Source organism: Ambystoma mexicanum, chromosome 1q, assembly GCF_040938575.1.
Source record: "Ambystoma mexicanum isolate Mex_15411 chromosome 1q, UKY_AmexF1_1, whole genome shotgun sequence".
NCBI lineage: Eukaryota > Metazoa > Chordata > Amphibia > Caudata > Ambystomatidae > Ambystoma > Ambystoma mexicanum.
This window is the reverse complement of record NC_090922.1, coordinates 638,011,373-638,026,984: the sequence shown is the minus strand read 5'-3', so window position 1 is coordinate 638,026,984 and position 15,612 is coordinate 638,011,373. Positions and strand designations below refer to the sequence as shown.

Below are 15,612 nucleotides of genomic sequence, written 5' to 3'. Positions count from 1 at the left end.
ATTGATATCATTATTTTAAACCCATTTCGATTTTTGAGTTCCCCACTGTCTGTACTTTGCCCTGAATTGTGGGGTGGGGTTTTTATAAATGATTAATTGTAATAAATGAATAATTGGCATATCACATCTACGTGAACCTAGACAAATGTACTTACACTTCCGTATTTGCAATTTCCTTCCAGCACTTTAAAGCACCCTTAGCTAAGCATAACAACTATACTAGAAACCAGCGTGACAAAATACTCTTCTTCCTTCTCCTACTCCCTCCTTCAGGCTAATGTTCCATGTTCCCTCTTACCCTCACATGTAACCTCATCCCTTCTCTCCTTTACCCCTATCAAAGCTTTGAACCACCATTGGGTGGTATATGTGTCATACAAGCAGTCAACGTCAGATAGCGCCCCTTCTCCCTTTCCCTGGTTCCCACACTTATGTTCCCTCATTAATTATCTATTTTCTCCTGCTTCCTTCATTCACACTCCCTTTCTCCCTCTTCCCAGGTCCCCTTCAGCTCTTTGAAGCAATCTCACAGTGTGGCAAGCACTACACAAGAAAACATAGCATAGCAAAGAGCATGCTTTCATGCATCTGCACTGTGAGTATATGCCTTTCACATCCTGTAACTCCCAGTACTTTCCTCGTAAACAGCCACATTGACGTGTTTGTTCATGTCTCCCGGCTTCTCCTATTACCATGAGCAAACACTGCCCTGCTCTTCCTGAACAGATACGCAATTCTCGACAGTTTGAACCCCATCTTAGTGCTTTAAGCCCCATCATAACACACCACAGGGTTAGTCAGTAACCGCCTGGCTACCATGACATGCCCTTGCCGTGGCGGTACATATTTACTCCATCTCCAGTGCCTGTAATCATCAAATTCAAGTCCTGATTTCTCAGATTTGCGATCAGTCCCCGCACCCTGACCTGGTTGCATGTTCATCCCAGGTGTTCATCATGTTAATAGCATCTCTCTGTAAAGCGATAACCATCACCATCACCCTTACCATAAGGATCAATTTCCTATATTCCAAATTACCATGTTCAATTGAAAACCAGCCCAAAACTCCTCTCAAAGTCACCCCATGGATTTATTTCTAACGTGACCCTGAGAACTCGGTGTCGGTCCTTGGGAGCAGCACCCTAAGAGGGTTTAGTTTGCAGATAATCTACTGTAAACATACACATAACCTTATTTTCTCCTCCTTCCTCCTCCTTTTCCCTCCTTCTCTGCTCTCCCCGTCTTCTGTTCCCTCCTCACTCTCTCCATGTCTAGCCATCTCCCTCATTTCCCCATTCTCTTTTCCCACTTTAAAATTTAAGGTACCCTCATGGTGGTATAAGAGCTATGCAAGAACCACCTTAACATAGCATTTGCGCTGAAAGGAGGTCAATGCACACTGTTTATAAATACAATGGCCTCCAACTGACATCATTTAATTGACACTTATTCTGTGAATTATTCTGTAAAGATAACTTTGTATAGCAAAAAAGGCACATATTTGTGTAGAAAACTGAAAACGTAAGGTCAAATCTTTGTTGACCGCCTGTAGAGACATAGGGCCTCATTAGAACCCTACCGGTCCGGAAACAAGAGTGCCGGTAAGCTCACCGGCACTGTTGTTTCCGGACCGGCATATTACAGGTCTGCCTGTCGGAGCTGCAGTGCCCGAAAGGTCTGACCCTGCCAGGCACAGCGGCCATGGTAAGCAGACCGGTCACTGAAGCATTGGCACCGTTAGCAACGGTGTCAGTGCTTCCGTGTCCCCACTCCCATAGAGCCCTAGCGGACTCTATGGGAATTGGGACTTACATTTTACCAGCGCCTGACTTTCCGGCCCACAGCAGTAGTAATCTCCCGGTGGCACAGGAAAGTCAGGCGCTGGTACATTTTTACGGGTCCGGCGGCAACCCGCCGGTAGCACCGGCAGGATTATCTCTGGGCCCATGATGAGGCCCAATGTGTGCTCTTTCTGCAGGTTGATAAACCGCAGCCCGTTCCATGGGCAACTCATCAATCCCCCTGCATTCTTCCAGTGGGCAAGCGTTGCTGAATACTCTTACCTCCTCAAGAGGGGTGTCCGAGATGCCAAAGCTGCTGAGTCCTAGGTCCCCGAGGCTCTCTTCCAGTTCCCTGAAGAGGCTTGCATAGGCCCGGTGCTTGAAGTCTTTGCTGGGAAGAAGGTAGACAAGTTCCTGCCCAATGCTTTCCATTAACTTAGCATCTGGGACATGGTGGTGGACCAGCTCTGTGAGGGCACCCACGTTCCCTGGAAGGATACAAAAACAGCAGATCTATGTATTGTTTTGGAATCTGTACCGATGTTCTGTACGGCAATATTTCATTAGTGATGAGTCATAGTAATTTCTCATTATGAGTAAACACATATGGCCCCATTCACAATGACTTGCACCGGAGACAATCAGGAGCTGCCCACGAGCACCTCAGATTTGCTCCCGCTACGTCATGCCTGATTTACACAGCATAAAACTGGAGCCAATCCAGAGGTACCCAGCCTGTATCTAAGACGCTCTTGAGCAAATCTTTGTACATATGCATCGCAAAGTTTCTCTAAGCAGCTCTAGATTTGCCCCGGTTTTAGGCTTTGTAAATAAGATATAAGGAAGCAGAAGAAAATCGAAGAGGCTCAGGGCATCTACTCATGTGATCCAATGTAAATCTTTGTGAACCGGACCCATGGTGCCCTGGAGGCGGAATGGCCGCTGTATTTACTACTTAGCGTGTCTGTGTGGGTTCATAGGGGGGGGGGACAGGCAATTCATCATGACACATATGGGCCTCATTACAAGTTTGGCGGTAGCCTTGCCGGTATAAACTGGCAGGCTGCCACCAAACTTGCAATTTTTTCCAGCACCCGCGAATGGGCAATTACCGAGTCATTATGGCCTCGCCGGACCCGGTAATTGCCCTTTCGCGGGTGCCGAAATGCATTATTCCCCATTCCTATTTGAGCCCCATAGAGCTCAATGGGAATGGGGAGGTCGGCATCTGAAATGATCTGCGGATGGGTGCCGTTCCACCAGTCAGGTCTCGCTCAGAGTATGCCGGTCCGGTAACAACAGCACCAGCAAGCTTATCGGACCGGCACACTCGTAATGAGGCCCACGGTTGTGCTTTCAAGCACTTGATTGCCGAATGAAGGATGAATTATAATAATTTCAATGCAAATGCTCTCATTATTTTTTAATATTACATATATATTCATAAAAGTACTTCACAGTTGACAAACATGTTCATTTATTCCCAGTTATCAATAGTATGGCTGTTAGAGACACACACACACACACACACGCACATAGACATACCCCTACTATAAATATAAGCGTATCTATGTGTATTAGTGATGCCAGACACCCAGAGAAACAGCCCTTACACGCTGACCATCCACTGATACATCTGAGCTAACCCAGGCATCTCCCTTTAATATCTACCAAATGTGCGAGAGCCGCTCTTCTGAGAGCGAACACGGCTAAATAACCTGTTCTTTTCAAGGGAGTCCACTCAGCAGAGTCTCCAATCACATTTTAGCCACTGTTTTACCGGCAGACTCTTGTTGAGGGGAGAATGGACTAGCATTTCGATGCTGGGCTGTCATTGGTTCAGACTATATGCCAATGAGTGTGTATCTTCTGGTAGGGCACAGTGAGCTAAAAAGGGAGTGTATACCCTCCTGAGTGAGCCCCATCCCATCAGCAGGTTATTTGGAATATGCACTCTCAGTAGCAAGGCTCTGGCACTTTTGGCAGCACATTCCTTGAAGTTAAAGGGCTAAGCCTTGGCGGAGAACCCCAAAGGTGGTGAACAAATGGGCGTCACATATACCTGCCATCTCACCACCTTTTTACTGTAATGCCCACATGGGTCAATAGTGACCTTCCTGTACATTATTTAACAGAGGATAGTGGTGATATGATCTGATCATGTATAGAATTAATTTCCATTATTCAAACAGTGAAAGAGATGGTTTTAAAAAAATGACAAAAATACATCATACCGATATTTGAAATCTGTATCTCAAAGCACCAGCATGACCTCAAAACTATAATGATGCACAGAACTTCAGCTTGCCATATGTGACAATGGCCCTCATTACGACCCTGGCGCTAATGGGTTAACGGCGCCGTAAAAGGCTGCGGCGCCGTTAACCCATTAACGCCTTACTACGAGGTCCCTTTGCGGGACCCGACCTCAACGGCTGTCCTAGACCAGCCGTTAAAGTAGGGACCTTGATGCTAAGTACGGTAGCGCAATTTGCGGAACCGTACTTAGCGCCTTCCCCAGTCCCATTGAGCCCTATGGGGCAAAAATGGGAATGGGGAAGGGCCACAGCTCCAGCATCCGACAGTAATGCATTGCAAATGTATGCAGTCAACCAAGTAGATGACCCGTAGATCCCCTGAACTGGAAAGCCCTTCAGAAAAGTGGTCACAGGCAACAGGCCCCTGGTGGAATGCGCCACAATCCTCTCCAGTGAGTTTTGTGTGCAACCTTGCAGGTAACATTCCATCTGGTGATGGTCTGCTTCGGCACAGCCCAAGGCCACAGTATCCTGTCGACCTGGTACTGATATGACCTGGATGTAGAGTGACTAAGGACCCACTTAGGGTCCAGCCTATGAATCCTCCCTTCTGCCTTCGATGGATGAGACAGCAGAAAGAAAGCTGGAAGAAACGGCGAATGATTGATGTGAAACTGTAGGATAACTCCTCATCAACCAGACAACGGAAAAACAACCTGCTAGGGAAAAAGGATAGTGCACCCTTTTTCAAGAAGAACAAGAGCTTTATGTTGTTTACAAAAAGGAAAATAAAGACAATGGTATTATAAGGGCACTACCACAAAGCACTCTCTCCTCCTCAATATGGTGGCCACTTCATAAGCACAAGAATCGTCATTAATGACATATTCAGTATACAGTATTAATCCCCCACCATCATTGGCTACCACCTATATACATGCTAATAATCACATGTGACCCCTGTGCTGATTCGTGAGGACGTCTTCACTTCAGAATGCTGTAAGGTAATTGGTGAACTTAAAAAAGGCAACATCCTACCTTCACTTCTAACCATGTGATGTGCACCTGGTCATCAACATGAACTTAGCAGATAACTTCAATGCCAGTCTGATCCTTGTAAACAAGGCAACTCTTTTCTCATTCCAGACACGTAGCTGCCCTCATCGTACCTCCCACCATAATCATATAACTTGGCATCACACTTGGCTCTCCATGGCACAAATCATGGACCCTGCTTTGCTCAGCTCCCCCCCCCCCTGTATCAGCTACCCCTCCTGTGGTATGGTACTAGGGTCCAACTAATCCATCTAATTCATGAAAGACTTAAGACTTATTCCTGTGCATGTGGTAGTTCAAATAGAATGGCCATTCGTCTGGGGGGGGGGGGGCTGGTGTCTTAAATCTCAGTTCTTGTTTTGGCAGCTCAAGACCTCTGCCCCGGCACCCATGAGCATGTCCCTCATACTGGGCTGCAGCCAATATCCCATTTGGCTTCTGGCATTCCTACCTAATTGTTCAAAGGACTGACTTGATAAAAATGATATGCGAGTATGCATGCGTGTTCCTTGCCGCGCCTGGGGATTGGAATGTGATAATCAAGCCAAAGAGGAGGCCTTGTTGGTCTGTGTTTCCAACACGGCCTGTGAGGATTCAGGCCTACTCTCGATTAGAGCCGTAGTACATATTATGAATGTCTCCCACATGCAATGTATTCTACGTGACACTATTGCAAAGTGATGGATAGTATTCCCCTACATAAGCTGCTAAACTACAAGTGTTCCCTGTCGACTACTTCCACCCTTAGGGTCCTCTCTCCTCACTGTACCGTCCTCTAGACATTCTCTGCAGTTTAATATATTTTTTGCAATATAAATCGTTTGGGAGGCGCAGTAATCTGAACATGTATCCCTTCTCACTGATAACTCACTGATAATCTTAGGCAAAAAAAGTCAGCTTCACTTCCAAGTATCACCTTGACCTTTGTAAAAATGATGTAATGACTATCAGCCGACAGGGACTGTAGCTTGCTCGCTCAAATGGCTCATGTTACAACCACCAAGAAGTAATTTTAAGTACAATAAACTTTAAGTCGCAGCTGTGTAATGGTTCAAACGGCGGTGCCATTAGCTGTACCAAGGCCAAATTCAGGCCCCCAATGAGCCTGGATTTATGGTGCAGATAGCAGATCACCAGTCCTTCAGTAATTGTGCAACAACAGGTATCGCAAAGGAGGTTCCCGACTTGGGCATTCTCATAAAGGAGGACAGCGCAGCTAGGTAGTGCCTCACACGGGCAACCGCACCCCCTTCTTCACCAGTGACAATGCAGAGTCCAGGACTCTAGACACTGAAGCCAAGGAGGGGTCCATTTGCCATTGATCATAACAGCTGCAGAAATGCAGCCATCAGCACGAAAAAAGCTTTCACATGCTCTGCTGTCCTGTCTGGCACTGACCAGGAGGGCCAGCACTTCCTTGAATAAGTCATTTCCTTGGATCTACAGGTGTTGAAAAGGCAGGCTTGAGGGTAAAGACTGACTGGGCCTGCTTCCTGGGCCAGAAGTTCTGAAAACACTGGGATCCTCCAGTGACTGAGGTTACACAGATACGCATATCATATACACATTGGCCACTTTGAGGCCACCAAAATTATGGTCCCCTATAAAAACGGAACTTCTTCAGGATCATCTGCATAAGCGGGATTGGAGGGTTGCATATGTCTTCTTCTAGCTACGTGGAATCAACGGGGCGTCCCCCAACCCTGCCCATTTGGCACCTCCCTGGAGAACAATTTAAGACATTTCCTGTTGGTATAGGTTGCAAACAGATCCATCTAAGGCACAAACCCAGCATCCCAAAGATGTGATCCACCACTCAGTGATGCAGAGACTACTTGTGCGACAACAAATACTTCCTGCTGAGAGTGTCCACCCACACATTTCTCTTCCCAGCTAGATGGAAAACCTGGACCGAGATGCTGCTGGCAATCAGCCACATCAACAGAGGCAAAGCCACCCTGCTCAACGTGCGGGAGCCGACTCCCTGTTCATTTACCTCATCAAGTTCTGTTGTAGGTCAAGACCATTACTCTCTTGCCCTACAGCTGTGATTGGAATTCCCTCCGAAATTGGCGCATTGACCTAAGCTCCAAAAGACTGATGAGAAGTCTGACCTCTCTTTCTGTCAATCTCTTTATCACATCCATTTTTGTGATGCTTTTGTTTCTTGAAACTTAGTTTCAAAGTTTTTTTTTCCTCTCTCCTTCTCGCGTTGTCTTTTGTGATGTTTTATGCGTGGATTTTATAATTGCTTTGTTTTTGCTATTTGCATAGGGTTATAATATATTAATATATTTAGGTGAGGGTGTGCTAGAATTCTAGATATATGTTAATAGTGTTAGTGAAAGGATATTGTTATTGTATTAGCTTTTGTTGTTATAATTCATTGAAACCTATGTGATAGAATTATATTTTGTTGGAATTCTAATAAAATGATGGTACAATAAAAATAAAGGTTTTTCCCTGATACCTGTTATTTTAAATTTCTCATGGTAACTTAGTATCAGCAGCAGCCTCATATGTTTACACGCACTTCTAGGGTGTAAGGGCTCCTCTTCTCCAAATAACATAAAAGAGAGTTGGCATTGTCAGAGGCCTGGCGCTGAGGCTGGTTTTCAAGCAGGAAGTATTTCTGTGATTTAAAAATAGCCGAAGCAAAGCATTAAAATTATTTTAAGAGATTGGAGAAAGAGGTCAGGATGGCTTCCTCTTTATGTGGCACGCTGCGGTAGATACTTTAAAATATTAAAAAGATGCTTGTGAAACAATCCTTACAAACAAAGACAAAAATAGAGACAAGATCCCTTTGTGGTGATCTCACTAGCACATGCAATTCGCCCTCGCACACCACCTTAATCAAGAAACCTGGAAGGTCGGATTGAGTGGGGTCAACCTACCTCACTCTTGCCATAAAACATTACCTGGAACAGAAAGAACTCTGCATCCTGAGGCACAACCAGACAACACCACCACCAGTTCCAGGTCAACAACAGACTAAAACTGAAATGGTTCAGTTGGGCACATGACTCCAAGAACAGGAGTCTTCATTAATCCCAAATCGCCACCTCTACCCCACTCACCAACCAATCTTTTTCCACCCTCCAATGAACATGCAGAAGATCTTACAGACAGATGTTTCACACTTGCTCATACTGGATTAACCTCACCCCATAGCTCACACCTTTATCTCTATCATCCCCTCTCCCCCAATGGTAGTGGCTAGAACTGTCTAACAGCACAGTCATTTCATAGATCTTTGGTTCTCCTTTACAGAATAGAAAGGTCTCCACTCCACAAACCACATAGATCCATGCCAGCATTCAGACCACATAGATCCATGCCAGCATTCAGACCACATAGATCTATGCCAGCATTCAGACCACATGTCTCGGGAGGCTAGCTCAGGGGCAACATGTTCGCCTTGGAAACAAGACGACACGGAGCAACACAGTTTCGATCCCCGGGTCCGCACTTAGAAACCTCTGGGTATTAAGCGCGTTATAAATAACCTATCATATCATGTCCTAGAACCATGCCAGCATTCGGACCACATAGAACCATGCCAGCATTCAGAACTCTTTACAACACCTCAGATCTGCCTTCCCCCATCACACTAACACTGTAATCCCTGCTTTTTTCTTGTAAGGACACAAGCAACAACGCTGCTAAAACGGTAGAGTCACGCTTTAGAAAACCACTCTACATTACATTTAATGAAAGTCAAAATTCTTGTTGAAGCCTGTACTTTGCTCTCTAGCCTTTTCTGTGTGTGTATCATTTGCCATATGTTGCTTTCTGGGATTTGGTTGCTCGGGTCCTGTTTAAGGGTAGAGCAATGAGTTGAGAAATGCTGTCATCATGGTTGTTTCATCTTCAAATTGTACCTGTATTCATACTGTAGTCCTGCAATACAACTCCACAATGGTGCATGCATGGCGCTAACAGATCTACGTAAATACATGGAAAAATTCACTGCAAATCCGAAAACTTGGAATTCTGTGTTTTCGATTTTTGACACATTTCATGGAAAATAAGTGTGGGTGGAGATCCCCAAAGTTCCTCGACCCCCCACCTTAATTAACAGCTCAACTCGAACCCCCTTCAGTTTTTCCGCTTGAAATGTGCTAACATTCGATTAAAAATATCCCATGTTTTGTGATTCGCAGGGTTTGCATATGAGTTTTTTTTTATGATACCGCACTGGGGCTACTTGAACATGACAACCACAATAGGTTTGTGTTGGATGAGCCCACCTGAAGGCAGGGATTGGGCCTGCTGTGCACAGATCATGCTGCTCTGTCATCTTCCAGAAGCGAGGTACCTGCCATCAACATGGAGTGATTCTCCTGTGCTTTTTGTTACACTCTGACTAGCTTTAAGCTCAGTAAGTATCTAGGGTTAGGTGGAACACCATGGCCAATGCTGGCAATAGATGGAGGATCAACAGCAATCAGGCCTTTCCACCATTCACTCCCACAACATGAAATTCGGGGTGATATGCCTCTGCTTCTCTGACTTGTATGAATGCATCAAATCAGAGAAGCGGGGGTCAGGTGACCAATCAGTGACCATCAACATTTCACTGAATCAGAATGACAGGAATGTTCCATGGGCTGATGGCTTTGGACCCCAGCTGTGGAAACCGACTGGCCGCCACACTGGACAGAGCGGCACCGCAGGCAGAAACCAGAAGGCCCAGAAGGCTGTGCAGTTTCCACGTGGACATTAGCACACCGGTGACGCATGACATGTCACACATGAGGGTGAGGCATTCTTGCCTGAGAACTGGAACAGAGGTCACCTGGGCGCTGACCACCAGATTGTGGGTTATTGCATATGATGGAGTTATCCGTCGCAGGTGGAGATTGTGTCACGTGGGTAGGACAAGCAGAGTTGTTCAGGCATTTGGTGCTGGTAAGCCATGCCCCTTGAAGTTGCAAAATGGTCTGGTAGGAGGCTTATTGTTAATGTAACTAACTCAATGTACCTTACTTTTTTTCTGTATGATCCTCATTGTTGAAAACGCACATTTTTGGGGTGCGTTTACTCTACCGGTTTCTCTCTCCATGTCTTTACACATGTACAGAAATACAACTGACTCTGTTGCTGCTGTCATGGCTATTGTAGAGGATTTATTTGGCAGGTTACCACACAGCCAATCAGGTGCCCAGAACTCTGGGCAACCTGCCTAGCTGTAAGCGGGACCACTCGAGCCAATCGCAAGGCATTGCAGCCCCCGTTGTTGAAGTGAAGCAGAGAGGCACACTATGATTATGCTCGGCAGGTGGTGAGAAAAGTAGAGAAGGAAGCTTCCAGTCCTGTTGTTTGACTACAGATTATCCCAGAGTAAAGGCCAGGCAATCTGCATGACTTGGAGCTTCTGCTTCATTGGAAATAGCATGGGCCTTCTATGCGCCCTGCTTGGAATGAACCACCGAGTTCAGCAAATGCCACCAATAAACCACATTACGTGCCACCTGCACACACGGTACCCAAAGACTCTGATTTGCATGTCTTACCATCCAGTTCCTGCTCTAGGGCATTGTCCTTGTTCTTGGGCGAGCAGCTGGGGCAGGGGCACGAGCAGTCAGACTGACAGGAGGCCTGTGGAGACGAGAGAGGCAAGCATTTACTGAAAGTGTCAATGTCAATCCTATAAGCAGGGCAGTCACTGGTGCCCAACATGGGTTGGAATATTGAGAGACGAACAGCCAATCAGCTCATTAGTCCAGAAACATGTGCTAACAGAATTACTGACCTTGAAGAGGGCCAGGAACACATGTTATAGTCCTGTATACTCCTATGCACCCTCACCCACACACAGGCCCACACATTAGGTGACACGAATAACTGTCATTATTGATCAATCAACAGCAAAGCACACTCAAAACTTGCCTAAAATCTGTGTTCTCTCTCCCCACCATGAGAAAGATTCACCTCTGCCCCAGCCCTAAACCGCCTCTCACGTCAACGATCTAAGAATCTTCCCTCGGAACACATTACAGTGCAACCCTGTCATTCTGCGAGATTTATCTCATACAGGTATGAGTGGGTCCGCCTTTACTCCCAACTATGTACAGTGTTGTGTTGCTCCAGATGGATGTGACTGCATTGAAAAATATGTACCAGGCTCTGCACCCACAGTTCCTGATCTGAGGGTCTGTTCTTTTTTTTTTTTGGTACCCTCCATTTAGATCAGAAGGAGAAAATACAGGATACAGCCTCTTCAGATCCCACCCCAATTTAACATGCAAGTACCTCAGCCTTCTGAAAGGTCACACCCCATCAGTGGCATCGCCAGGAATCACATTTAGGGCGAGGGCACAGAGGGGACCAAAGAGAAAAGTAGGGGGGCTGCCTATAAAAGGGCAATGTGTGACGTCACAAGCACTCCTGCAGAGAAGCTTTTGTGCACACCAACTACCACAGCCCACTGCACCTCCCCTCCCATCAGAATGTAGGCATGAAACCATGAAGTCACTAATGACCCGTAATTAGCGGTCTTGTGCACTACATTCTGATGGGACGGCTGCAGGATGAAGTTAACTGGTTTTCAGTGATGTGCAGCAGTATTACGGCCGTGTGGGAGCACCATTTTAAAACATTATTTTTAAATGAAATTCTCCAAAAGGGGTACCTTCCTGAGGTTGGCGATCCTTCATTATGCTTAACCTCAAGCACATATTAGTAAGACATATGTATGTCCCTTCAATACTACAATAAAACAGGTCACAAGCCACCACTGCAGGCACTTTCCGGCCCCACTCTCTACATCACTATCACATATCTCACCTGCGGCTCACCAGACCTTTTAGGATGTTTCTATCCTACCTCTGAAATGTAATTTAACACACACTCCTGCTGAAACAAACACTTGCCCCTACTTCTTGTTTTTCCTAACTCTTTCCCCCTAGGCTGTCCTTTTCCCTCTGAACCTAACCCTGACCTCCCTTCCTATTTCTTCTCATAGCAGAGATTCAGGTCTGGAAACCCCAAGAGAGGGCACAAACGTTCGCCAGTACAAGCCTCAGTGAAGGGAGACTTCTACGATAGTAGCTTGTGGGCTACAACTATTGCTTATATTGAATTACTTTACGTCTGGGTGGTCTTTGGACATAATCCACAACATTGAATAAATGCATATGCATATTTCTAACCCGTGTGGTTTAATGGCAAGTTCTTCTGTTCATTTGACTTTTTATTTTAAGTGCAGGGTTCAATGTATACTTTTGTCCACATGATCGACTTTTCATTTGCTGCTAGCTACAGGTTTCGCCAAGGAATGTATCCTGTGTTAAGGAGAATGTTTGCTATCTGGTGAGGTTGCTTCTGAAACACTCATCACTTTAAGAGTTTTAGAAGCACAAACTATGTTCCTGCAAATGTGCAGCAAATGGAAACCATTTAGTAAAAGATACTGATAACCCTGCATGTCTTGCTGGGTTGTCCCTTGCTGTGATGTCACCTCCTGTGACTTTGCTATGGGTAACGTACGCTCATGTATTCCTCAATTCCTTTCCTTTTAGGATTTGCACGCAAATAGAAGGATGCGCGTATGCAAACTGCCCGTTTTGGATTGGCCAACTCTCTAAACGACCCCCTGATGTTTCTCTCGCTAGCCAAGGCTCCCGTGCCAGAGGGAGACTTTACCATGGCAGGGAGTGAATGGTGCAGAGGGTCTCTCAATTAGCTGAGCACAGTACCGAGGGGAAGGAACTCCGCTCATTTCTGCCTTCTGTTAGAACCAGAAAGGCAGTCCCCATTGACCTTGAGAACTGGCTCGACTTCCAGTGTCACGTCAGGTCTGAAGATTCAGTGAATTGAAGAGCAGAGAATGCTGCGGCCGAGCAGACAGTTCTGCAAACTAATCCCAGTACTCCAGGACTTGGTCAGGCGACAGAGCAAGCATGCTTCTCAAGAGGTCGCATTCTTGAACGTTTTAATATACTGTCCCAAGGATCCTGGATACCACACAATAACCAGTAATATTCATTCTTCAGGGGATGTTGCTACAAATCCCAGTACACCATCACCACCGTTAACACCGGACATTGCAAGTCTATGAATCCAATATTACGGAACAAGGGCCACTACACTTGGCTCAAGAGGAGGACAGCTGTCAACCCAACCCACCGACATATTCATCAGGACTAGCTTCCACCGGTCCTGCCCTAACCTTTGGTCCTTTTGCTGTAACCTTCAGAGGCCCTGTTCTCCATGGCTGTGCAGGTGTACCCTTAGTACAACACCCTTCCAATAGCATCTTTATCATTGTTAACTTATGACAGTTGCTTGATTCGCTTGACATAAACACAGCACATACAAATACACTATTTAATAACACCAAGTGAATGATCAAAACAATAGCTATTTCTGTATCTGCTTATATCTGTCATTTCTCTCCAAAACCTTGGAACGGGTTTATCTACATGCAGTTGTAAGCACATCTTGACCTCCACTCTGTCTGCCTTCCATTCAATCAGGCGTCCACCCTTGACATTCTCCTGAATCTGCTCTACTTTATGTCCCTAATTCCCTGCTCTTAGGTCGTCATATTCATTGGTCACCTCTGTTAGTGTTGCACGCTGCTTTTCAGGCCACTATGCCTTCTCCTGGTGCTCTGTTTCCCAATATTTATGATCTCTCCATTGGCTTCTGTATCACAATTGGACTCTTTTTCATGAATTATGTATAGTTTTTAACTACACTGTATTGCTGGTTTCACTCCTGTTCATCTCCCCGCTTTGATTTTCTGATATACCCCTTCACTTCCCTACATTCTCCATTTCAGTTTCTCTTGACTAGTACTCGCTCTCTTGCTTCTGTTCTGTTGCTTTGTCCTACTTGCACCTACTTTGCAATGGAACTATCTACCCCTTCAAGTGTGGGCTGCCTCTTCCTTTGATATTTTCTGTTCTCTAATTTAAGGAAAATGAATTGGTTTCTTATCGTGCTTAGAAACACTTGTGTACAGGCGCGTTATGAATGCCACATCATATCATACGCCACTTCATGCCTGACTCCAGCCTCTAAGTGCAGGACCCTGTACTGCTCAACGTAGAAACATAAACATATTGGGCCTCATTACGACCCAGGCGGTACGTTACCGCCTGGGCCGTGACTTGACCACCATGGCGTAAACTACGTTTACGCCATGGTGGTTGGCGGACTTACCGCCCCATTCCGACCTTGGCGGGGCGGTAAGTCCCCAATCCCCATTTACCATTCCCATTTTTGCCCCATAGGGCATAATGGGAGTGGGGAAGGCGTTAATTACGCCACCGTAAATTACGGTGGCGTAATTAACTCCATGGTCCCTTAGCGCCATGGATTTTAACACCTGCTAAAAGCAGGTGTTAAATCCGCCATGGCGCTAAGGGACCTCGTACTCAGGCGGTAAGGGTCGGCGCTGTTTACGGCGCCGTAAACCCCTTACCGCCTGAGTTGTAATGAGGCCCATAGAGCCTAATTCACAGAAGCATTTTATAATGGCAAAACCCCATAGGAGAACGGTCTGTGAATTAGGCCCATAGTTGCTAGATGATTACCAGTGCGGAAGCCATATTGAAATCCACTAAGCCTTAGATAAATTGATTACTCTTACCCCTATGCCCTTATCTGTATGCAGCTGTTGAAATAATCAGAGACTGTACTTGGGTGCGAGAGGGGTTGATGGGTTATGTGTGACACCATTCAATGATACATATGTCCCGTGACAACAGGCTGGATATGGAGAAGCTAGCAAGAAAGAAAGCAAGATGGCGGCGGGCTCAGGCGCTGCGGGAGGGAGGGAGAACGCATGACGTAGGTTCAGGATCCCTTACTGTTTCTTTTCTGCCGTGATCCTTTATGTTCCTCATCCGACGAACCAGGGTGAGGTAGAAGCCAGTGCCAAAGCAGTTCTTTAGGAACACGGGAGAGCCGGAGCAGTACAGTTTCCCTTGCGATATTATTGCGATTCGATCTCCAAGGAGGTCCGCTTCGTCCATGTGATGTGTGGAAAGGATGATGGTTCGGCCTGGGGATGGAACAAAAGGAAGGCGTCATGGGCAACATGCCACCACTGGAGCAAGGCACACTGTTCTTATGTGATAAGAATGTAAACGTTATGTGATATGTACGAGGAAAAAGAGAAACTTAATGAAATGACTAGGAAAAGAGGAATCAATGTCAAATTTACAAAATGTTTACTTGTGAGAATTTACTGAACACATTAGGTGAAATTTACTAACAAACAATTTCAATCATTTTGGCAATTAACTTTAATTAGTTTACTTTTACAACTCCTCGTATTGTTTGTTATTTGGCTTTTTCGACAAATAAGAGCCTTACGTTCTCTGGTTTACAGAAAACCGTTCTGTGGAGGAACTTTGTCGTGCTTGTACTGCATTACACTTTATCTGCAAACATCTTAACCCATGTCTCTTCATACTCTCGCTGTCTCAGACCTTGAAGTGCGCCGGGTCCTCCAGAACGTGACAGGTCCCTGCCATGCCTGTAGTTCTAACCCGGATGGG

At 45.8% G+C, this 15,612-nt stretch overlaps 1 protein-coding gene across 2 annotated transcripts in view; it reads right to left on the bottom strand.

Moving 5' to 3' along the window:
• Positions 1-15,612, bottom strand: part of ABCA4 (ATP binding cassette subfamily A member 4) — a 1,737,150-nt gene that overhangs the window by 459,910 nt on the left and 1,261,628 nt on the right. For both annotated transcript variants that reach the window (XM_069641223.1, XM_069641222.1), the window contains exons 25-27: positions 14,920-15,113; positions 10,615-10,699; positions 2,064-2,269 (exon numbers count right to left, since the gene is read on the bottom strand). In XM_069641223.1, coding sequence (XP_069497324.1) covers positions 2,064-2,269; positions 10,615-10,699; positions 14,920-15,113 — 485 coding nt within the window. The remainder of the gene's footprint in view (positions 1-2,063; positions 2,270-10,614; positions 10,700-14,919; positions 15,114-15,612) is intronic.